At 41.9% G+C, this 26,343-nt stretch overlaps 1 protein-coding gene across 1 annotated transcript in view; it reads right to left on the reverse strand.

Moving 5' to 3' along the window:
* Nucleotides 1-984: 984 nt before the first annotated feature.
* The window catches only part of SEMA5B (semaphorin 5B), a 377,961-nt gene continuing 352,602 nt past the window's right edge, over nt 985-26,343 (reverse strand). Inside the window, exons 21-22 of the mRNA XM_054972564.1 lie at nt 25,620-25,825; nt 985-2,643 (exon numbers count right to left, since the gene is read on the reverse strand). Of these exons, the coding sequence (XP_054828539.1) occupies nt 2,488-2,643; nt 25,620-25,825 (362 nt within the window). The 3' untranslated portion in view covers nt 985-2,487. The remainder of the gene's footprint in view (nt 2,644-25,619; nt 25,826-26,343) is intronic.

The raw sequence follows: 26,343 nt of genomic DNA on the forward strand, positions 1-26,343 counted from the left end.
TCTATGCACCCCTTCACACACCTTAGCTTTGCATTCTGATCATGTGACACCTATGCACTGACAAAGTGACTGCAACCATGGGTTTTTGTTTTGAATCAGTGGAATTCTTCCCTTTCAATGCTCGGTAAGAATGAATCGGACTAACCTGACTAAGATAGTCTACCGAAACTGATTCGTGGTACTGGAAGAAGAAAAAAATTATAGTACATAATAACAAATCATTTTACGAGTAGGAAAACAACCTACCTTATTTATTAGACTTATAGTCCGCTCTCCCCGCAATGCAGGCTCAGAGCAGATTTCATGGAAAAAACAAAACAAGCAAAAAAGTAATGGAAAAAATAATGAATTCATCATTCATTTATTTATGCTTTTGAAAACTGTTGAAAAATTAATTACGTTTTGCAACATGCTAGAAACCCTCAATGATTTCTTACAGTGGGAAGTGGGAACTGTGGTGTGTAACTGCAGCAAGAGTTAGAAAGCAGATATGCATGTGAATTTCACACACAGACAACGTGAATGGAAGCTCTTCAGCAACGTGAATGGAAGCTCTTCCATACACAACAGTGCCCCTGCTGGTGGTGAGGGGATCTGGATTTGGACGTGTGACTGTAGCAGTATGATTAAGTTCTCAATCACTGTCAGCTAGAAAAAATGACAGTGGCATATCTAATTCCAAAACAATCTAGACCATGCCTCCATCCAGACTACTTCAGCCACTGAAATTATTCACAGTTTAGGAACCACTATTTACTAATATGTTTTATGTTCACTAACATCACTGGGCCTTCTTCCCATTCAAAAAAATTGGACATTTTGGCTCATAAACAGAACAGCTTAGCAGTTCCCATTTCATACTGGTACAAATGAACTTGGATGTGCCATTCTTAGCCACATCTTAAGACCGTTCTCCCTAGTTTTCAAAACAGTTGAAGCAATGAGTTTGTTCCTGACTGCCAGACAGTAAGCCCAATTTTTTAAAAAATGGCTTGAAGAACTATCAAGCCAACAATTGCAAACAGAGATGGTCATTGCTGACAGAAGATGCAGAGCAGAAACCTATGCTCTGGCAGTGCTCTTCATTCATGCATGGATTGGCTCACACTCTTTTTTCACATGCGCTGTAAAGTGGCATTCTCTTAGCACCATGAGTTCATTAAAAATATATATACCAAGGAACACTGAATGACAGTGGCAAACCTGCTTATATTGCCAAACACATTGGATGAGATTGTCTATTAAAGCACAGGTGACAGGTAAGTTTCCTGCTAGACTTCAATGTCAGACAATCATCAGGCCATAGACAAGACATGGCTGCTGCACTGGTCTAACACTGTCACACACATACACAGAATTACAGTTCAAGGCTGGAGTGACTGCTTAATGATGCTACAGACCCCAGGTTAACAACTGTAGCAGAATTACATTTGTTTTCTTGCTCAAATACTGTAGAATATGGCAATTGATGGTATACATTGTATTTTCATGGAATGCTGGCTGGAAGACACTAGCAGAATCTGCAGCAGGCTTTCTGGGTTAGGCTATATTACGGAGACATTCTTTAGAGACATACTGTGGACTCTAACATTTTTGTTGTTCAAGTGAATAAAAAATATAAAAAATAAAATTGGCATTAGCACAAAATCTGGTGATGTCAACAGCCAACAAGGCCACCGATATCACAGTTCCTGAAGTGGCTACTGGAATCCAAGTTAGAATAAAACACGGGTTTCTTGTTCCCTAACAGGATATTCCATGGCTCTTTTTCACTCTATTTTTTTTCCTCCAGTGATTAAAGCCATCTCTCATTTACTGAAAAGCCATGTTAACATCTTGTTACTTTCCCCTCCAAATTATGACTGGAAATGTTTCAAGCACTTCTTCTGTAAATCTCACCAGACATTTTTCATCATAGTTTGCATATATTGCTCCATGTCACATGAAAGTTTGATGATGTGATGATCAACCTTGAAGCTGGAAAACCAAAACTTTTTAGCATGATATTCCATAAGGCTTGTCTTGTGGATAATGTTCATGGTCCCATTAATCTGTAGGCATATAAAGGATGTGTATCAAAGCATTGGTGGGCTTTTTTGTCCATAGAGGTCCACTGATTTTCTGAGGAAGTGGTGGGCGGCCATGTACCATTTCACACAAACCTAGCACATCATGGTTCGTTCCTGGACAATGCTGGCACCCAACAAAAAAGGATAACCACCAGCCATAAATATCCATTGCAGTAAGTGCTATCTCTAATTGTGGACCACACCAAATTCCTAGGCAGGATAGTTCATTATCCATCAACAGTGGGTCCACTTAAAGAGATGTGCTGCTCAAAAGTAAGACCACTGATAAAAGATAAAATAAAAGGCCCACTGTATAATATTTACATCTAGAGACTGGGCCAATATTTGGTCCATAAACTCAATTTAAAAAATAACAATCATACAAGAAGCCATCAAGTTCTAGGAGAACCTTCCATCATCAGCTGTTAGTAAAGGTCCTTCCAGGGGAGGCCTCAGGCCTGTAGTCGTATTTATTCAGTGTGCTGGGGTAATAGGTTGTTGTGTACACATTTGTCTGTTGCAAAGGGTAGAAGTTGGTTCTGTCATCTGGTATTAAATTGTTCTTGTTAAGTGTCTGTGGAGAAAAAACAGACATTTGTAGAGAAACGGTCTCTTTTTGTCCCTTTCACTGATTTCATTCCCTAGCACCACTTTCTGTTAGTACCTTCTCTAAATCTGAGAGATGTGTCTGTTGGCTCGGTATTGAGCCCGTCTGTGGATGGGGCCACAGCTTCTGTTGGCTCTGCCATTGCTTTGAGGGATCTGAGCTAAGCCACAGAGATATAGGGATGTCTCCAGAGACTTGGTGTCTTCTGCCAAGACGGCATGGGTTTGGTAGCCATCACTATCTTTGTTAGGCATTATCGTGCAACCATGCTGGGCCTAATGAGAAGTAACCAAACACACTGGTTCCCTTCTACTTGTTTAACTACTGCTCCCTCCCAGTAGCAATGTACCAAATGGCATTTCTATTCACTTTGGAAGAGCAGGTGCACATTTACCTGATCTCCATCTCCACTGGTAGATATCCAGGTTTGGACCCCCCGATATTAAGTGTGTCACTTCTGTAAGCTACAGTATAAGTAACAAGGCATGGTCACAATTGAGGGGGGGGGGGAATTCTGAAAAAAGTTAGCAACCAACTTACAAGTAGTTGTGCATAGCATGGAGAAAAAAATGGAAGTGAAATGCAGGTGTGTTTTTAATTGTCAGAACTTAAATAAGTGATTTCCTCTTTTCTCTCTTGATTTTCCTCTTTTCTGTCTTGGTTTTCATTGCACTACACTGAACCATACCACTGAACAGAGATGTTTTCACTCCCTCCCCTTCAAATGTAGATATTCTGCAGAAAGAGATGAAGACTGAGTTCAAGAAGCATCGGCTACTGTAAAAGGTTTGGCTGTTGTACAACAAAAGAAAGAGTAGAGAAAGATATTCTAAAGCAAGGTCAAAGTTGTTTGAACCCACATTCACTGACCACCAAAGCATTTGTTTTCAGGGCACAGAATGTGTGTTCAAACCACTCTCACCATATTTTGAATGTATAATTGTCTTCACCTTCAATCAGATCTTGTCTTATTGAAATGCAGCCATGGGATTTCATCACAACTAATTAAAATACTACTTATTACGGTAGACCTTTGCTGAGATTAACTTTTGTTGGATTGTTATCAAGTTCATGGAGTAGATAGGTAACACTGTATATTACATTTTTTAGTCCACTTTCTCTCTAAGGGATATAGAGCAGGGTACATAGGTCTCTCCTCTTCAAAACAACTATGTGAGGTAGGTTAGTCTAAAAGAGAGCATCATTATCGAGAGTCACAGGCAGCTGAGTGGAAATCCGAGATCACCCCTGTCCCACTCCTCACATTGGCTCTAAGTCTGCCAGAGTAAGCACTGAATATGGAACACACTAGCATATATTCTGAAGTTGTCACCAATAGCCATTTGACTTAAGCTAGACGTCAGCTATCTTGATGCACTTTACATAGCTGTTTAAATGGCTCTTAGCCTGTGTGGCCGGTTTACATAGCAGTAATTTATTGCCTAGACAAGAGCTGTTCAGAAATGCAGATGTATAGATATGAGCTGAGGCATGGGCTAAGAGCCTTTCAAAATGTTACCTCCAATGCACACAGTGCGGGAGTGCATTTTGGCAGGCACCCTGTGGTCTTGGTTTCTTTGAAGCATTCATACAACCATCAACACAGTTCAGTGGGTCTTTGCTTTATCAGCACAGGCATCCCTACCTCCCTTCTGCTTCATGCATTACATAGAGCAGATATTTATCCACCTATGCTAGAGGGTATCACACAAATTAATTCATATATTCAAAAAGTCTGAAGGCCAGATTAGCTGAATCATTGATTATAGCTTTTCTCCTTAGATTTCTATTAATAGGAACTTGAGGTGGGGTGGAGAGGGAGAAACTGTTTTTAATCCATCCTTACCCACTTTGGAGTTGCTATTTGCACTGCAAGCAAAGGTTCCTTGTTTTGGCAAATAGCTCTAAAGGGAGGGGGTAATTACAAAAATATCACCAAAGGAAGCTTTGAACAGCCACTCCTCCAGTGCTGCAGCCCCAATGCTCCCCACAAGGAGCGATTAATAGAAACGTAAGAGATCGGGGAGCTGGTCATGGCTCTCCATTGTCTCATCGGGCTACTTACCCCCCTTCAAGTCTAATTTTCCTACCCTCCCCCCCAAATTTTTCATTGCTGCCATTTTATGCAAGGCCAAAATTAAATGACTAAATAAAAGTATGTCAAATAAGAGGCTGCTGGAGGGACACATTTAGCATTGCAAATTAAAACTGCGCACAAGAGATGGCAAGAGCAGAGGAACTGTGCCCATAGCAGAAATAAAGCAGTTTGCTTTTTAAAATCTAGCTATCAACTGGAAATCAAAAAGCAAAACCCCACAAAAATAAGAAGTCAGTCCAACGGGGGAGCATGTCCTTGGAACCAAAGTATGAACATTTTCCAAAGGGAAAATTACTGAAGGCCACAGCATGCAAATGACTGTGGAAGTGGTCTGTGGAGGTGCCTACCACTATGATTAAAAGGTAGAGGAGGGCGTAAGAGAAGTATTAGACTGACAGAGAAGAAAGTTGATGAAAAGCCCAAGTTTTTTACAAGTAGGATCTGTAGAGCATCTGAATAGGCCAGAATGAGATTCTGCCTGGACAAAATGGATTTTTACCTACCATGACACCACCTGAGTAAAAGTTTAGATATAACTTCTCTACCTTCAGGCCCATACTCTGCAGACCACTTCCTAATTAGCTGTTACAAAACCACAGTTCTCATCCTCCTTGGACTTCAATACATGCAAATTTCAGGATAGCCTATAAAGCTCTCAAATCCATTAGGCTCAGTGTTTCATTAGCAAGCTTTATATCTTCAACTCCCCTGTCCACTTTACTGCTCAGTGATAACTCTTAATTAAAGGAGAATTCAACAACTGCTCCTTTGCTTCCTTGTATTCTGAAAGAGGCTGGTGTCTTGGCTGAATCCTGTATAAACACACTTTTCAAAATCTAGTACAGTTAGGCAAAAGAGGAAGTTTCTCAGCTAAAGGTGAATCCACAGAGAAAGCCCTAAACAAGCAGGAACAGTGTGCAAATAATCTTTATGTTCCCTAGCAAATCTACGGTGTAGCTTTTTAACAAATATATCTTAGGCATCCAGGCAGAAGACACTAATATGATCATTTTGTAGCAGGGCAATTTGAATCTGAAGAAATGCATCTGGCAATACTTAAATCTGCTTTATACCCTGATCCTAAAAATATTATTCGGAAGTAGGTTTTATTCTCCATGAAATTTACTTCAACATGATTATGCTTCATTCTCCAGTCTGAAGTTTCATGTATGCTCCAGTGCACATACAAAGCTCTTGCGTACCTAGGCTACCCCTTTAGCATCAATATGGGAAAAGTGCTACATAGAAAGCTTGACTTTAGAAATTAAAACAGACATCATGCCTTCAGCATCGGAATTATGACAACTAGTACAGATAAGTAGATTGAGGTAGTAAATGGCTGCCGTAAATATTTGATCTTTATTCACAGGGTTTTTGGTTTCATTCAGGAGGCTCAAGATCCCTGCCTGCATGCCCACTTGACATTTTAAATGGCATACACACATTCTGGACATTATCTGGGTAAACCATCATTTGAAGAATGATGTCTTTTTCACATGTAGTTTGGGTTTCAATTTGTAAACAGGTGAGGAAGAAGATTTGGTGATAAAGATGTAAGAACCGGCAGCCTAAAAGAACAGTGGCCTGAAAAAAAAGGTTGATCTTGTTATTAGTAAGGCTCTGTCATGCTTATTTCCCATCTCTATCTATCTTGAGCTCTCCAAGGCTAGTTCAGCAAATGACTCTCTGCCCCAAACCCCATTACTCAACAGAACGGCTGTTTTCAAGTTCACACTTTTCTCTCTCCTTTACAAGATTTTTCTTACTGCATGACGTTTGCATATGAGTATCAAGTACCTATAGCACAAAGTCACATGTGCTAAAAATCAGTGGGACACATCTGGATATATCCAGAAGAATGAAGAATGAAGGAAAGCAGCACTGTAAAGTCTTTATTTAAGAAATTTAATTGCATTCTCTTTTATGTAGTTCTTTTTTAATACATTTATTATGGGTTGAATCTGATTATCCTCAAGCCGAGTTCCACTCAAAAATGGAACCTTCTCTCCTACTCACCACATCCCTTGATGAAGTTCTTCCTTTAGGATTTGGGGACCCCAAGGAAAATGCTGGGTGAATTGTGGAGGACTCTTGTGAGAGAGAGGAAATGGTTAAAATCGCCCCCTTCAGCTCTTGTACCAATGGAAAACAACCACACAACCCAACATTACACCCTTCATGGAGTTCTTATCAAAGTTACTGATTGGCTCTAGCCCTCAAGTGCTCCCAGACCATTTAATAAGTCCCTACAATGAAGGGGTTTTTTTCATAATGCTGAGTGTTGCTGCTTATGAAGCACTCAGTACTGCACAGGAGGCATTTAAGACCAGAAACAGACAACTGTTTACAGGAATCATTGTTGCATATGCACAGTGCAACAACTTTAATCTCTTGTCTAACAAATTTTGCACATTTTGAAGCACTACATGAACATGCAAAATCTGTTTAAAAGCAGTAAAGGTATAAGGGGGGAAATGAGTGCACTTATCACTGTAAAACACAAACATATGGAACTGTGTGATACATGCAGCTTAGTATTGTTCATCAGTCAGAAGCTCTCCAGAATGTTCTGCAGGGTAGGGTCTCCCCAAAAACTGACATCCTTTAAGGAGAGATCAAACTTGGAAAATTATTAGGGTTGCCCAGTCGCCCAGCTTGAAAGTGGGGGATGGGGAGGTCGGGGGGGTGTTACATTTGCATGTGTGCTCCTGCGCACTTCTGTGTTGTGCCGGGAATGATGTCCTTCTTGGCATGACACAGAAGTGCTCTGATGCATGCAGGCTCCCTGGTGGATACCAGCACCCCACCCCAGCAGCCAGGTGGCAGGCATGGAGGCTGGGAGCAGAAGATCTCCACCTCCACTGCAGACTTGGTAACCCTAGACCTTATGCATGCAAACAATTTACTGTACCACTGAGCCAATACTCTGGTCTATTATCTCCAATACTCCAAAAAACTATGATCTCCATCCAGCCAGAAAATAATAAAAAGCCCATTCTTTTCTTTTTAAGCTAACAATGAAGCCATGTGCTCTGTTTTGAGATTGCTGACAGTCACCACAGGTTCTTTGCTTCCTATTTCAGCACAGCAGCCTGCAAAGATGCTGAGTTGGTGAAAGAGCTGTTAATATTCCACATAAACTTGACAGAGACAAACATTCAAAGCTTAAGTGGCAGCATCCGCTGATCTTAAATAAGATGCATGTGACTAGCCTGACTGGGTCGCTGCTGCCATAAGGTAATGACACCTCTGTGAGATGCATCAGTGCTCTGCCAGGGTAATCTTCCCTGCATGGGAGCCACACCCCCTAGCATGGCTGACTGCTCAATTTGACTCAGCCCAGTGAATTAAAGAGGGACAGGGGAAGACACTAATAGCTTTTGACTAAGCTGTGCTACTAAATCCTTTTTGTTCCTCCTCAGTAAGCTTTCTTGCTTTCCCTTCCTAGCAGGCTTTATGTAAATTGAGCATCCCTTGAAGTGATATTTAAAGCTGCAGGGAATAATACAGTGAAAAGAATGCTGATCCTCCCCACCCTGCTCCCTTAAAACATCCCTACCCACACATTTCCTTTTCACACAACCCTCCCCCAAAATGAGTATTGCCACTCAAGTTCAAATTCTTAAATGCCATTTTGTATAAGGTAAACAAAAATATGAAATTCACCAGTGTTTCAGTCTGATTTACTATTTTTAAGGAAGGTGATATATGGTGCAGCAGATTGCTAATCTACCTGGTTACCTCATCTAAGGCTGTACTTTGAAATACATTTATAAGGAAGTAATTCCCAATTTAATGGAAATATGGATTAGATCACAATACACTCTACTTATACTCATGTGTTCTAGTGAACTGTGTATGAACTTTAATGTAGTTTGTGAACAGGTTGCATAACCACACAGATGTTCCTTTCATCTTTGACAACCAATTAAAAATAGTGGACAGTAGTAGATAAATGGTTCTTTAATTGCTAGAATGGATCAATCATGACCTGCTTACTTAACTTTCTTGTCACCCTCTAAAGATTTATGAAGTTTATCTCGCATCCGTGACATGGCATCACGTTTGGCTTGGTAGAATGTCACATGTTTGAAAATCTAAAAAAACAGCTAAATCTAAAACTAATCATATTCTTATATTGTTGTCACCATGTGAAAGATTTCAGATGTTTCTATTTATAGCACATACTAATTAGTATGAAAGAAGCTAACGCAGATAGAAGAACAGGGTTTTGATGAAAGAAATCTCATGAAGATCTAGATGAGAAATATATTTGTGTGTGTGCTTATGGAAAATTCAATGCATTTCATAGTATATCTGATTTTAAAACAATCTTAGATTTATTTGAGAGATGTTAAGAGAGTTAATCCTTGCTGCATGTACTTGTTCATCACTTAAAGGTTTTATTTTAATAGTCCTTTATATTTTAGTATCTTGCATAACGGATATATTAGAGTTTATTTCAATAAAGAATAAACATTAAACTTGAAAAGAAGTCTCTGTGTGCCTTGGTAGGAAGAATTAAAACAAGGAGAACCCATACAAATTATTTGTAGTAAGTAACAGGTTCTTCAAAGAGAGTTCTTTGTTTTTAGGTCTCATTATCTAAAGTCTTTGGAGCTGTTCAGAGCTGGGATATAAATCTCAGAACTGGACAGTTTGGAAGTTTTAATGAGGGACAGATAAAATAATCTGTTGAACCAATGAATCAACAAGATTTACTTTTGAGTACACATGCCTATGATTATGCTGTAACTCTTTTCTTTCTGTCCCCTTCTTTCAAAAATAAAAAAAAATGCTGCATTTAGAAAGGCTGTTGAAGTACATCAACTTTTGGTTAATGGCTCGCCTTCATACAATTATTGGCTCAAATAAATATTAAAGGGTTAACAAGAGAGAAGGACATTTTGTGCTTATAGACATATCACTGCTTTTGTCCTGCTGCACACGGGGATAAAGAGTAGAAAAGGGGAAAAGCCAGTGAAATTGAACAAGCAGCATAGCAAATTAAAAGATAGAGGACTGCCATCTTGTGCTTTCTAAGAGATAGAAGGACAATTACTTATAGTACATGTCTGGCCTAGCCACACTCTGCTCCTAGGGGTGGAAAGTTCATTTTGCTATCTCTGCCTGGCAAAAACCAGAATTTTAAAAGTAGGTGTTATTTTCAGTAGCAGTAAAAAATGACCATCCGCAAGGGAACAAGATGTTAAGAATTCTAGTAATGTTTTGGAACATCACATTCCTTTTCTAGTTTTATTTCTCATTTCACAGTTGGAAGGTGAACAGATTTTTTCTAAGATTACCGCTTAATCCAAAAGATTATTTTTCAGGGGGGGAAATGAAGAGACTCTGTGTCCCCATTTTGAACACTAATATTTTGCTACAGCAAAGGATCTTGGATGACCAATGAACCACACGTCACATTATCCAATATCCCTTTTGCCAAATTAGTGCACTCAGCTGATGCAACTCAGACTCACACTGTGACAGAATGAAGGTGGAGTCATTATTGTCCTTCTTAAGCCTCATAGCCATGAGCTAACATTTTTGCATGGCTGAAAGCCATAAGCCCAAACCTTGCACAAAGCCTCCTTGCCTACTACTTCTTCAGTCTCTCCTCCCCAATTCACTGTTGCTTAGAACTAGTAAAAATAGCAAAATGACGCCAGTCCAATATAGTGGGTTGAATGTTGACTTTGACATGTGAGACATGAGTTCAAACATGAGCTCAGCTATCAGCTTCACTGGGTGGCCTGTGGCCAATCACTTCCCTCTTTTCCTAATCCACTTCTCAGTTTATTGTGAGGATAAAAGTTAGGGAAGTGACCACATATGGTAATACATGCTCTGATGATAACTGTTTCCACTTCCATCACCTTCCAGTTTTTCCTTGCTTTTTTTCTCCACTAATCCTGCGTGCGCAAAATCCTGACAACTTCTTTACTTGAAGATTGCACCACCCCATCTCCATTTTTCCTTAAGCTTCCCTACTTTCTTCTGCCAAGCAGGAAAGGGCAAGCTCCCATCCTGAATTGCCTCCTCTCCAAACTGCCTGGGACTCACACACAAGTTTTAAATCTGTTTGGCCAGTCTAGCTGTACTGCTAGGGAGAATTTTGTCTTTTGTTTTCATCTCCTATTGGATCCAACAAACAGAATGAATAATTGCAGAGCTGCGGTTTCCTTCGCAGGTATTCCACATTTTGATGCACAGGTGTTCCTTTACAGAGACATGTCCTGCAACTAACAGCAAAATCCTAAGCAGAGTTACTCCAGTCTAAGCCAATTGAAATCAGTGGGCGTAGGCTAGAGTAGCTCTGATTAGGATTTCACTATAAAACTATAACTAAAGATGTGGTGGTTGTCACCAGCAAGTTGTCTAAATGGAATATGTTCTGTGCAAAGAAGTACTTTTATGCAGGCTTTCGGGATGGCATACACATATTACAGATATGAACATTTCCTAGGAGTACATTTATGTATTTATTTATTTTATCATGCAGATTCAGGCAGTTATACATGGGATTCTGAAGAGGTCTTCCATCTGGGCACTGACCAAATCCAGCCTGCTTACCTTCAGCAGGGCAACTGGATCATTTGCCCTGGACCCTGCCAGCCAAGTGATTTTCAACTCCTTCCCTACCAATTCCTGACATGCATCTCTGGATGCAACAGAATCCTGCCATGAATTTAAGACATGTCTGCTCAGGCAAGGAGGGGTGGGTGCATGGGTGTCTCACCCATATCCTTTATCTGCTGTTTTTGACATGATAGCCACCCTCTAAAGCAGTGTTTCCCAACCTTTTTTCCATGGAGCAACCCCTGAAGAAATTTCTCAAAACCTGAGGAAGCCCTATCTATGAAACTGTTTACGGATCAGAAAAAGTTGATGGTGGGGAGTGCAATTCAATTACAGCTAAATTATTATCAAGAAAATTTATTTGTAAAGAGCTGCTGTTACACACAGACACGGACACATCTGTCTGTCTGTCTGTCTGTCTGTCTGTCTGTCTGTCTGTGTCAGCCATGATATTTCATGGGATATTTGAAATTTTTCACAGTATCTCAATTTTTTAATTTGTTTGTTCCACAATTTCTTGCAGAACCCCTGATGATGTCCTCCTGAGGACCCCTGGTTTGGAAACACTGCTCTGAAGTCACAAGATACTGGTGTTGGGGAGCACCTTACAACAGTAATGTATGAGCAGGGGAGGGAATTTGGAATATTCTGAACCAGCTGAATAAGCCTTTGGCTGAACATCTGTCCCTCCGCTTTTTGCAGGTAAGAAGGTTTGGGCTTGACCAAAGGTATGACCCCAAGAGCTTTTGCCCTTGGCTTTTAGCCCATGTGTGAGCAGTGCCTGCAGAACCAGAACCAGCCCTGGACATCCACACGGCTCACCAGTTTAGTTTGACTGGAGACCTATTGAGTTGTATATTTTTGTTTGACCTGTATTACTATGTATATTTTTGTAAGCTGCTCTGAGTCTACAATATGGGAAAAAATAGGATAAACTTTATAAATCAATGAGGAGATTGCAGGAAAGCCCCATTCGACATATATTGTTAGGGGCCAGCCTGACCCCATTCCAGAGCCGAGTTCTAGTGAGGACTAATCAAATGCAGAGGAGCTTGGAATGGGCCTGAAGGGCTTCTCAGAAGGAGAGGAACCTGGATTCGACATATATTCGACATATATTGTATGGGGCCAGCCTGACCCCATTCCAGAGCCGAGTTCTAGTGAGGACTATTCAAATGCAGAGGAGCTTGGAATGGGCCTGAAGGGCTTCTCAGAAGGAGAGGAACCTGGTATAGCCTCAGACTACTCGGGGGAAGGGACATCCCAGGCAAGCAACCTGGATGCAGGCAACACCAGCAATCAGAAGGAACGGCTGCCAACTGAGCAGATTTCACCAGCAATAGTAGAAGCATCTACACCTCCAGGCTCCAGCACCACTGGTGAAGCCCAGCCAGGGACTTCCCCCTTTTCTAGTTCACCTCCACCCAGAAAGCACTGCAGGCAGCAGCAGAGGGTGAAACTACAGGAGAGACAGCAAAGTGCTCGCCTCCTGAGTAGAGATGGGCACGAACAGGGGAAAAAATGGACACGATGTTCGTTGTTCATTGCCATCCACCAACAGGGATTTACGAACATCAATGGACATGACATGTTCACGAACATGTTTGTAGTTGCAGGTTTGTGGGAGCCAGAACGACCCCCTTGAGACTTAGCTGAACTTGAGCCGGGGAAAGGAGAGTCCATGGGTCTCCCCCTTTCATGTCATTTTCTCTTCACAGTGGCAAAAACTGGACTGTCTGCTGGAAGCTACTTTGAGGGGTTACAAACTGACCTTCCCAATGTCCAATACCCACCAAAGTTGCAGGGGACATAGTCCTCTCTGTCTTCTGAAGACCCCCCCCCAAGTTTCAGAGAGATTGGACCCTGGGAAAGCCATGATCCATGAGTCCCTCCCTTTCCTGTCATTTTCTTTTCACAGTGGCAAAAACTGGACTGTCTGCTGGAAGCTGCTTTGAGGGGTTACAAGACAGAAGGAAAGCCAGAAGGAGTTCAGACAGTGTTCAGACAGTCCATGCCTATGTTGCCAGGGGAATTGATTGAAAGGCGCCAGACTGTCTGGCTTTACGAACGGCATATGACCCTCTGGACTCCTCAACCTTGTTTTACGGATTTGCCCTAGGACTTTGTTACCATCTGTGTGAACTTGGTATCTGAACTGCTCTCACTACCAGGTATCACTGCCTCTCCACCACACACCAGCAGCCCCACCTGTGTCGGCTGGCCCAGCCCATGACATATAGTATTCTGCTCTTGGGATACATCCCATACGTATGCTTTTTTCACACTTTCTGTACATGAAGTTTGCCTTTTCAATTAGTTATCCATGGCCCTGACATCTTTTCCTGGATTGTCACATCAGTTTAGACCTGATTAGTGTTTATGTGAAATCAGGACTTTGTGTGTGTTTGTGCATCTAATCTGCCATTTTATTGTCCAATTGAAGAAAATACTATCTATTACTGGCTAAAAGACAAGAAGCAAAAGGCAGAAATAAATGAAGTATTTTCAAAACTGAGAGAACTGAGCAGCAGGACCCTAAAAGATCTATATTGGGACCGATGCTGTTTAATGTATTTATAAATGATCTGCTGTGTATGGGTAACTGGTAAAATAGTCAAATTTCTAGGTGAATGCATATTACTCACAATAGTGACTATAACAATAGTGACAGGGGGACTGCAGAGAGCTCCAAAAGGACCCTTTCAAGCTGAACGAAATGGTAATCATTCCAGAACAGGCTTAATCTGTTGCAACAAAAAACAAGCAGAAGACTGCCTTAAAGACAAAAGCATAAGCTTGTCAGAGAAAGTAGGCTCTCTATCCTGGTACAGCTTATACCACAACAACAGGGTAAAAGAGAATCAATTTAAGTAACTCACACTGGAACTAAAAATTCTAACTTTCTTTGCACTTACAATGGCAACTGACCAATACTGTCTGCAACTAACCGTGAAAGAGATCTTGGGGTTCTCATGAATAGATCAAAACAGAAAGGATAACCAGAATGAAGTAGCAGAGAAAATGCAGATTCTGTGGTGGGGATTATTTAAAAAGGGATTGAATATTAAGTGGCAGGATAGCAATGCCTTTATGTACATCAGTGGTACAGTTCCGGCTGGAATACTGTGTATAGGTCTGGTTGTCACTCCCTCAATGAGAATACAACAGTATTGGGCACCTGAAAAGGTGAAATAATAGGGAAGCAAAATGCTGGAGCACCTGAGAGGAGGTCTTTAGATTAGGCAACCAATGACTCTCTCTCTCTGTCTCTCTGTGTCTGTGTGTGTGTGTGTGTGTGAGAGAGAGAGGGGGGGGGATTAAACCAATTCATGGCCTATTGATGTTCTACGGCCCCTCTATGTTCAAATGCTTCGGTACCAGATCCTGGAGGGTTAAAAAAAAAGCAGGAGGCTGTTGCCTATATAGGCTTTAGGGGAGCATTTGCTTAGCTACTGCTGTAAATAGGATGTTAGATGAGACAGCTCATACAAGAATAGGGTACATCAGTGCGCATCTTATGTTCTTATAATCCAATGAAGCTGCCTCATGCTACTGGTCCATCCAGGCCCATGCTGCCTGGCAATAATTCTTCAAGCTCTCAGGCAGAAATTTCCCCCAGATCTGCAACATGAGATTCATTTAATGAGAAATGCTGACTGAACCATCCCCCCCCCCCCGCAACACACACACAAAGTGTTCTAACAGCGCTGTGGCTTTTTCTCCCACAGTGTGAAGGGAAACTATTCTTGATAATCTGCATGGGATTTTGCAATCCTGAATGTTTTGGTGCAGAATTCCCAGAATCCTGAATACAAAACCCAACCATGGACTCATGAAATTGGACATGGCTTTTCTTCACATACATATTTTCACTTAGTCATGGGATCCTGCTCCCACTCAGCTGACTTCATAAGAAGACTAACCCACTCAGCCAAGCACAATGGGATAGTAAAATGCTCGTGATTATTGGTGGGGTGGGGAGTGCAGGCCTTTTGGAACTCTCACTTGCAAAAATCATGAGCTAAAACAGCAGGTACTTGTGTTTCATATGCTTGTATTATTAAAATGCAAACAACTTGGCTGAGCTGGGAATGATGCAAGAAACTCTGCCATAATGCGTGGTGTAAACAACTTGTATTACAAAATGCATTTGTGCTGAACAGAATACAATGCTGTCAAAGCAATGAAGAAACCGTAGCTAATTAATGAAACATGAATCGCTTATTAGAGTACTTGAAAAATTCCCTTCCACCCTTGGCTAAAAGATCTGACAAAAGAGCCCAGAACGTAACTGACAAACGCGAAAGGCAGGAGGGAGAAAAAGGGACAAAACTGGGAAATGTATCCTCTCTTAGTCATCAGTATCCTGCCGCGTTATTGTCAGTGAAATGATCAGTGGGCTGCTGCCATCAACAATATTTACATCTCATCTGCATTAATATTCAGATGTACTTGAATGTCCGAGTCACCCTCATACACGTACCACCTCCTTGTCATTAAATCGTCCTTAATTTGAAATACGTTACGGTTAAAAAGCACGGCCAAAGTTATTAAATTAACTGTGAGCTTCTGAGCAGAGAAACTGCAGAAGAAAAAATTAGAAATAAAGATAGCTGCAGAAATCTCCCTGTCATCACAGACTAAATGATCCAGAGAACATCTTTAGGCACATAGTTTGAGAGAGATCTCAGTGTCAAGTTTGACACTGAGAGATCTCTGTCTTTCAGTGCTACACCTCTGAAGATGCCAGCCACAGCTGCTGGCGAAACGTCAGGAACTACAATGCCAAGACCACGGCAATACAGCCCGGAAAACCCACAACAACCAGTTTTGGGATGGCTTGTTGATATAGCCAGAGAGGTTTACATAGTCTACTCCATGACTGGGCTTGGATCCAGACTAATGTTTCTGAGAGTGGAAGCCCTTGCTCCCAAAGCAATGTTAGTCTGGATCAGTGATACTCACTCAGTGGCTTGGGAGCCACTAGTGGTTCTCTGACATGCCATCTGTGGCTCTGCTGAGCACTGTTCCACACTATGGCATCTGCCCCATTTTACAGGAAAGCGAGCGAGGCCAGTGCCTGATAGAGCTTGTGGTTGACAGGTGGTTCCCACCTTGAAATAGTCACTGCTGCAGGAACTGGAGAATGAGTAAGCTGCAATTCTTCTTGAGCTGTGTACCTCATGCTAGGGGTGGAAGTAACACCTCCATCTTTTCCTCAGTCTCTGCCAAGATGACAGCAAGAGCTCTCTGGTGGCAGAGCAGAGAGTTTATAACCACCAGGTTAGCCACCAAGGAAAACAGCAAGCTGGCCACAGTCGGGGTGTCTGCCTGCCTTTACTCCATTTTCTGCACAGCCAGCTTGCTCTCCTCTGGGCCTCTGGGCGATCTCACTCTCTCATCCAACCTGCTGTGCTCATGCTGAGGAAAGAGCAAACAGGCAACAAGGGAAGCCCTCCCCCTCACTCCAGATGCAGAAAGGCTGGCGAAGATTCGTCACTGATGGGAAGAGACTACATGCTCAGGATCTGAAAAAGGGAGCTTTGACTCTCAAAAGTTTATACCCTGAACATTTTGTTAGTCTCTTAAGTGCCACTCACTGGACTCGAATCCTACTGTTCTACGGGAGACCTACATGGTTACCTACCTGAAACTATGCTCAGGAGTAATCTGATAATTACAACGGTTATAGTTATATATTTAATGTTAATGGTTTCGTTATTGTGTGTGTGTGTGTTTGGGATAGCACAAAGGCATATTGTAGTCTTCTGGCTCTTCTGGTTGATGTTAATCGCAAATGTAGTTCTCTGTGAGCTGCAGAATGAATACTGTGAGACCCAGAATACAGATTCCATGGCTAACACTGGTTCCTCACAGAGTATGCTTAATTAAAATGTTTCATTAAATGCTTATATCCTGATTCTAAGTCTGCAGAGTGAAAAAAGTGAACTCTCAACTGCAGGGGTCCCTAAAACTGTCAGTGTATTCCGTGCTGATAATTTCTGAACTCGCGTTTAGAAATAGAGAATGCCTATACAAGAGAGAGAGGGGGAGGGAGCGAGAGAGACGGTGGCTGCAGTCAACACTGCCACGAGTGGCAGAAAGAGACGTAACTACCCTGCTGGTTGAGCTGTGTTTGCCATTGCCAGCTGCCAATGCTACTCTCCTGACCTGCAGAGAGTGGGTGCACAAAGCAGAAAGACCCCTGCGATCAGGCTAGCTGCACCCCAACAGAGGTATCTGCCTTGAGAGGAGCCCTGCCCTGCAGGCGGTGGTGGTGGTGGTGTTAAACTGAAGGTGCAGACAGCCCACCCACTCACCCAACCTTCATTTCTGACAGGAGCCAGACTGGAAGTGGAAACACCACACGCTTGCTACCCCACCTCCCCAGTACCAGTCCAAGAAACATGCACACCCCCTCCTGGAAAAGTAAGGCCAAAAAGGCAGCAGAACTCAGTAATGGTCACACCCACAGTCCCTGGCACCCATCAAGTCTTAGAGACGCAGCTTCTTAGAGACAAACAGCTGAGGGGGGGGGTCTGAAACCAATGAAGAGAATGTCCACTGGAAACAATGGGAATGGCTTGAAGGCACATTGGCTATGACTGGAGCTACAACTGCCCATTGACTTGCAGTGGCTCCTCTGCATTGTAAAAATGGAAGGAAAATGTGGGGTAAATCATGAGCATTGTGCTCTGGGGCTGGGATGATGGCCCCCAGAGTGGAATAGCAGCCCCTTGGACCAGAGAAACTGATCTGGGTGCCATCATCCCAACCCCAGAGCAAGACTCCTGAAGTCCCTCCTTGCCTCCGCAAAGAGCAAAAGGGAAAGTGGTCTAGCTCAGCAGAGAAGGAGCCCCAGAAATCCCAAGACATCACTCCACATCCCCCCACATCCCGGCATCAACCTCGCCCCCCGCATGCAGCAGTCTTATGCCTGGCTTATCAAACACCAGCAGCTCTGTCTGTTGTGAACCGGCCAGCAGCCTCCTCCTCCAAGGATGAAGAAATGGAAGAATCAGACCCTGCACTGGAGGAATCCCCACCTGAGCAGCTGGACTTAGGGGCAAAGCAAGCGAAAGAAGCATTATTATGGCAAGGCATGAAAGACATGGAACAGAGGCCAGAGCATCAGTCATCACTAGCGTCTCCTGAACCGGCTGAGCACAAGAGATGCCAGGAGTGTTTGACAGATCAAGAGAGACAAAGAAGTGCCCAGTTTATTGCACAAGGGCAGTCAGCCTTAGCTCCTGAAGCAGTCGTTACAGGAGCAGGAATGACAAGCCAGTAAGAAGCAACACCTGTGCTTCAAGGATGAGTCAGCTAATAAGGCAGATAAAGGAAACACACTGGGCAGGACATGTTATGAAAGCAACCTTATTTGCCATCCCCTCTTTGAGCTGATTCACTCAGTGAACAGAGGATTGCCTTGCTTGCTTGCTGCCTTGTATTTTGTCTTGGTAATCTGTGTTTGTTTTTCAGCTAGAAATCCAGTCCCTGTCTCCTGTCCTGGCTCACTAGCTTTGGACCCTGAACTCCAGACTTTCCTGTCCCCCCTTTTTTGATGAAATCTTTGGCTTCCTGGCTCTGTACTGGTTTATGACTTTGCTCTTGTCTATTGCTGGCTATATATGATCACATCTGCGCTCCTGGGTAGAGCAAAAGCGTCCAACTGCTGCGGAGATGGCAATTTGTATTGATTGCTTATCATTGTGTTGTGCATTCTGGAGGCTCATGTGCCATAAACACCAGACTCACCCTTGAATGTGACACTATCAGAGAATGAGAGTCCCCACTGGCACACACACACACACCCCACAGGCACACACATGCCACACTTCAACTGTGGCAAGGGAGTCTGGCCTTCCGCAAGCCTTAGCCAGGTCTGCCATGTCCTGGGAAGGTGTCCACGGCCAGGGAAAGTAACGATGGCTCCATCGTCACAGGTGCTGCCAGGAACCAGATGAAGGATGCTCCTCCAGCGAGAAAGTACTCCTCATCTGCATCTGGATGTTCTGCTCCTGTGGCTGCTTAGAGCACTGATTCTGTGCAGTGCCAGGGAGAACTGCCAACATACGTGGGGTTTACACTGGCGTAAAACGCAGATACAGCAACGTGGAAGCTCATTAACTTCCTGACCACTTTCGCCCCCTAATAGGATTAATCTGATAATCCTCTAGATGAATGAACAGATGACTATTTTCCTCAATCTTCAGGAGTTTTTCCTAACCAACCTATACTTTCTTACATACACTAACATTTTAGTACATCTTTACAAACAGCATAATAAAAATAAGGACAACTGCAGGATGAAAGTGCAAGTTTAATGGGGTAAGATTACAGAGGTAACAAGGAGGAAGTAAGAATACTTATTTTCAAAGAATTGCTGGTAAGATGTAATGGACTTTAAATTAGTGAACTGCAGTATGGTTGAAATTTCTCTTCACTTTGCACTGACAATAGTCCGATTACTAGAGGTTCATCTACATGGGAGAGCTGTAATTAGGATCTCCTACAGGTTCAAAAAAAAAAAAAGAACAAATTACCAGGCCTATGTGGTTATTTTGAAAATCAGAGAAATGGCACAGGGGGAAAAGTGCTTATTTTTTTCCTTTTGTGCAGCTCCTCTGATGTAAATCACATACAGACATATATTTTTAACTACAATTAGGTCCAAAGGGCCCGCCTGCCCATGCCCATTTAGAGCTAACTGCAGTTTTGGGGATGGAATGATTTACATCAGGGAAACCGCATGAGAAGAAAGAGTTAAGTAGCCAGTGTGGTATAGAGTTGGACTACGATCTTGGAGACCTGGGTTTGAATCCTCATTCTGTCATGAAAACTCACTGGACGACATGCGGCCAGACACACGCTCTCGACCTAACCTACCCCACAAGGTTGTTTTGAGGATAATGAGAATGATGTAAGCAGCTTTGTGTCCCCACTGGGGAGGAATTCGGGATATAAATGATGTCAACAAACTACCCCAGTGTGACTTCCCTGGATGTCAAAACAGCTGTGTAGGCTATTATAATTTGTTAAAGAGAAGAGGTCACAGATCTTCAGCATATTTTCTGGTGTAGGGCAAAACCCCAACAGTATTTGCTCTAATCTGATCATTCTTTATACTCGCTACTCCTTTCTGTCTGCATTATTATTCTCTCAAGTGTTGACTGGATGTTATTTTATTGCTACTGTAGTTTGTGCAAATATATTAAAAATCTTCAGGCATAAATAATGCAGTCACATTTCAATTCAGCGGCCTTTAAATAATAACTACACTGACCCCCTTTTCCAAAAAAGCATGGTCTTCCCATTTTATTCATTGCTTATTATGGAAAGAGGGTAATTTCCTAATGTCCTTCCCAGTGCTGTCCACAACACCGAGCCTGCGATCATATTCATGTGTAAACCATGCTTATGTCAGGAGCTCCAGCTAACTTTGCTACCCAGATGCTTAGAACACCACTCAAAGTAAGGATAATCCGTTTTGATGGATTTTTCATTGCCATATTTTCCCTGTTCAGCCAACTCAGAAAGTCCATGCTAAAACTGTTTTCTTCTCACTCTAATGCAGTTTTATCCACCTGCACCTTTTATCTCTGCACTTGTTCCAACTTTCTATGCCCACGTTTATAGTTTTCTATTGACCCCATTTATCTCCATCTTGGATTTCTATGGCTTTGACCATGCTTCTCCCTAAAGAGGGGGAAAAAACCTCTCTCTTTCTTTTTACTAATGATCCTGCTCTCCAAAAAAGCCTCTGCCAGTCTCTGCTCATATGCACCTCCATTTTGATCCAATGGATCCATTGTGATCCATTGTGATCCAATTTCTATAGCCACTATGGCTTGTTTTTAATATTGTGGTAATTTTGATTGTAAGCCACCTCAAGCAGGACTCCAAAGAGGCAGCGTAAGAATATAAGCAACCAAACAAATAATAATAATCTGTCAATCCCTGCTCTCTTTAGTTCCATCCTGGTTTTGTAATGTAGATGTAGATGGTAAGATTTTGGGTAGACTGTGTCACTTTAGTTCAGCAACACAGCACCATACACAACACTGTCACTAAAGAAATGTTAGCCTAAAGAGCCCCTCCTCTCCCTGCAGAGGCATTCTGAGGCCCTTTGGGCTCTCCTTTATTTTTTAACAGCCATTCCCCAAGGCTGCTCTGTGGCTAGGGAACTCAAGTTGGGTCTTGGAAACCCAGACCCAACTCCTTAAAAACCTGTACATCTGGCTTGACCCTGAGATCATCTCTTTCATTTTAAGCAACAACCCTCCAACTTTTTAATCAAATACAGTCTTACTGGGTAGGTGGGAAGGGCCCAATGATTTCAGGACAATAAAAGCATCTCAAATTGATGAAATGATGTCAGACAGTTAGAAAAGCTCCAGATTGTGTTTTTCCTTTTTAAAATAGATCAATATTTATTTAATTAGCAGAAAGAATGAAAAGCCAGGAGAAAAGAGGAGAGGAGGGAACAATCTAATTTGCATGACATGGTTTACCTTTCACAAATTCATGCTGACTTGTACTTAACAAAAGTGCTTCTTTGTTAAACCTCCTTTGCCATTGTAATCTTCAAAAGCATTTTCCCTGAGTTGAACTTAGGTAAGCAAGGATCTCACAGAGCAATCCTATGCAGAGTTAAACCTTCCTAAGCCCATCGACTTCAAAGGGCTTGGAAGGGTGTAACTTAGTTTAAGATTACACTGCCAGTGTCCCCTGGGTACTTTGTACTTTATATTGCAACTGGACTCATGAACCCCAACAAAGAAGGGAGCCCCACTTTTAGACTACAAAGTGGATGTCATCAGGACAGTGACAGCATGAGAGAAGCAACATTTCTGCAACTCATGTTACGAGCTGGTAGACCATAAGCAAAGTACACAGAACCATTTCTGAGTTTAAGGTCAGCCGTAACTCTTTTTTCTCAAGCCTTTTTGGGCAGAAGAAAATCTACTTGCCAAATCAAGCCCTGTATAGACATGACTTGCCAACCAGGAGAAATGGACAGGGCTTGAAAGGGTTTCTTTGTTACAGAATTCCAAATATCGTAGCCATGACTATCTTCAGCCCCTGATTTCAGACAACTCACAAGAAGCTTGCAGGTAAAATTATTCTGCTCCAAAGATCAACCCACTGGCCGCTTTGCTTCTGCTTTTCTTTAAACTGAATATGGGAGATTGCAGGTTTGAATCCTCCTCCACATAAAAAGCTTTCACTACACACAAAACTCAAGGAGAAAGTTCTAGCCTAACCTCCTTCCTTGACCTGCTACAGGCTTTCTGTCATCCACAATCAGCCTTCAAATATGCATCCTCCCCCCCCCCTTGCAGCCTAAAGTGATACACTACAGAAAAGTTAACACTTGACTTTGCTGTTTATTATGAAAGGTCCTGAGATGGTAAGAAAGAGATTGGTAAGCCAGAACAATAGAAGAAACAACAGAAGCAGCAATGTTCCTGAGTTCTGATATGGCTGAGAATGAGAGTACTAGAGGTTGCATCAAACATCTGTTGCATGCTCCATTAATGATCTCTCTTTTCCTTTCCCTTTATTATTCAATCATATACAGCAAATTCTAGTCCTCTGTGCGGATACTGGGAATTTCTTCCACAGATATAGCAGGAAGATATGTGACAGAATTGCATGAGTTGCAAGGGCCATCAGATCCAATTCCCTGACCGCCAGGCAGACAAGCAAAGAGCAGAAAGGAAGCTGTGGATAAAACAGCTCCAGATGGCTAAGAAAAAGAGCTGCCTCTACTACTGCTCTAAACTCTGGGAAATGGAAACAGCCCTATTTGCACAGCACTGGAAGCACACAGATAACACACACACACACACACCAGCCTCTAAGGCTCTTTCAACCAGTCTCTTACCTTATACATAGTCCTCTCATTAATCCAAGGGGACCCTCAGAAAACCACACAGTATGGCCTTCTTGGAATTCTATTACTTCTGAAGGGAAGTCGAAAAGGAGAGTAGATTTTGAGAGGCTACAGGGCCTAGTGGTCCGAGTGTCAGGCTAGGAAGACCTTCATTAAAATTCTCATTCATCCATGAAGGTTACTTGGGCCAGTCACAGACACTCTCAGCCTCTCCAAACTCCACAGGAGTTATTATAAAATAGAGGAGTGAAAATTAAGTATGTCAACTCCGAAACACTCTGAAGAAGGGCAGGATAAAAATGGGATTTCTTGATTACTTAATGCAACCCTGCACAAAAAGTTTTCCTGTTGGTTGAAAGCTAGCATGGGGAGGAGGAATTCTGGCCTAGCTCTCTCTTTGATTTGCTCCTTGTTCAGTGCATGAAGTTTTTGAGTGGGGGAGCATTTAGCCATGCCATGACACAACTGTATTCTGACATGGCCCAATGTCCCCAGAAGGGATTTTTCTGAATGTTTTAAGCACACAAACATCTTCCCAGCTATTTGCACTTCAGGGCTTACCCTTTTATTTTCTTCTGAACATGATCCTTCAGTTTTCCAACAAGATCCACATGAGCAGTTCAATGGCTCCTAAAACATTTCTTCTTTTTTCTAGCAGTAAGAATACTAATGCCTCTCTTGAAAATACATTTTTTCACCTAAAGTCAGCAAGAAATTCTACAAAGGAAATCTCTTAAATTATGGAAATAAATTGACTTCTAAATATGCTGGGCATCTGCTTTATTCGTCTAGATTATGAAATTATGATCAATGTGCCAGATCTTGGCCCAGGATTAGCGAGGCTTGGTTGATGCCACTAGCATCACTGCCAATGAAGAGAATGGAAAACCACTTCAAAGGAGAGAGGCCACTCTACTAAGCTTATAGAGCTGCCCTCTGTAGAGAAGCAAAAAGCACTTCCCTGTGGGCAACAGACACCCATTGAATGAAATGAAACCATGCAGGGCTCTGGATCAAGGGGCCTAAATTTTACCTTTGAGGAAAGATACATACAATTGCTATAGTTATAACATGACAGCCATGTCTTTGGTGGAGAGGTGGGTAGATTTATTCCCCATATCTTTGTTGGCAGTTGGTAAAACTTTCATTTGGAATTTGGCAACTGTAGGTCAGGTAAGTCGCTTCTGACGAATGTAGCTAACAGGCTTCAAAATAAAACAAACAGGGCTGATAAGCTGAAGGGTCCTTGCTGGATGCCAAAAACTATTTTTCAGCTCTGAAAGGTATTTTTAAATGGCTTCATTGGCACGCGAATGCTCAAACACATGTTGGCTTTCTTCCTTTTCAGAAATACTATTTTGAAAGCTTTAATTTTTCTGAGGAAGGACTACATTGAGAATGGCCCTAATTGCTTTCTGCTCTGCTTTCTGAACCTTTACCAACTCACTGTTTTTTAAAACTATGAGTAGTAATCTGTGGGCTTTTGCTCTCTGCAAGGTAATTAATTGCTTTTAAGATGTATGATTCCCCTGCTTGCAAATTCCTTTGCAGATTGCAGATATAGGTGCTTTATTATGTATTAATTACTACTGGGATACTTGTTGGTTTGTTAGGTTTGTTTCTTGATAACAGAAAGGTCTGATTTGTACAGAAAAGGTGGTTGCCAAGACAACCAGAACTCTCTGAACATGCATTTTTTTGGACAACCGTATCAAATAAGAATTTGGTCAGGAAAGGACAGTGTTTTTCATAGGTCACACACCCAACCAAGTTTATATTGTTGTTGTTATTGTTATTATTATTTCCAGTATGTCAAACATCTGGAAGAAATCTGGATCAGGAAGAGGAAAGGAAAAGAAGAGCAGATAATTACAGAAATAAATTAGGTAAGGAAGAAAAGCATATTACATATGTTAAAAATACATGCAAATACAACTGAGCATGTCCAGTGGTTCCACACCAGCCTACTGAGCTTTGAACAGGTTGCTGCGCCTATCTTCAAAATTTAAGACATTTATATATCCATGGCCCTTTGGGGTCATGCTCAATTATCTGTTAGCACCAAGGTTTATAAGCGAAATAATCTCATGTACTATGGAAAAACCAAGTGTCCCATCCAAGGGACCACAGCAGAAAATTTCTCTGTACTTAAATTGGGTCTGTCTGCAGGTGACAGCACTCATATTACAAGAATGTCAAGAAGATGGCTAAGTCAGATACACTAAATGCTTCTGCTGTTCGTGTAACTCAGCACCAAGCATACTGTAAAACTCATGCTGAAACAGACTGCACTGACTGGATAAAGGTCAGGAACCACTGGCATGCATGGGTAATATGCAGCATACAACATGGGAAGCCTCCTACCTTGAATTCCATAGGTGTGTATTTCTCATTCTTGGGTGTTGTATTGCCTTTGTAATGGAGATGGTTGGGAGTGGTGGGGTGAATAACAGTAGACTCCTGAGACTGTCTCTGGCAGCGCTGGCAGTAAATGTAGATCACAAAAGTTAAAAGGCTAGAGCCAAAGAAACAGGAGACCCCTGTGGCAATCAGATGGATGAGGCTGAAACCTGGAAAAGGCAGTGAGAAGAGATTCTGTTGTTAGAAACATAAACGGCCCTGTGCCATGAGCAAAGGGGCACTATAAACTGTAAATAAATAACGAAAGCAACTGAAATCTACACTTTCAACTGTAAAAAAATTTATTTATTTATTTATTTTTTTTTAAATTTTTATTGGGTTAGAACATTAATATTTTTACATTCCATTACATTCAATTTTCCCCTAATTTTTCGTTTCTAACCCCCTCCCTTTCCCCCCCTTTTGTTGACTTCCAACAGCTTTCCCACCCTCTGTCCCTTTTCCCTTACTTCTATTAACTTCCTCTGTCTAAAACAAATATATATTCTCCATTATATTAAGCAGTACATCTTTAACTCTTTTACTTATTATACATCCAAACTATACTTCTTTAGATAAACAATTTATCCCATTTTCCAGTTTTAAATATTTCTATATATCATAAACCATAAAAATTTCCCACATTTAAATCAAACAATTTGATTTGTTCTCTATATATTAATCATTT

This window comes from Eublepharis macularius, chromosome 2, assembly GCF_028583425.1.
Source record: "Eublepharis macularius isolate TG4126 chromosome 2, MPM_Emac_v1.0, whole genome shotgun sequence".
Classification (NCBI taxonomy): domain Eukaryota; kingdom Metazoa; phylum Chordata; class Lepidosauria; order Squamata; family Eublepharidae; genus Eublepharis; species Eublepharis macularius.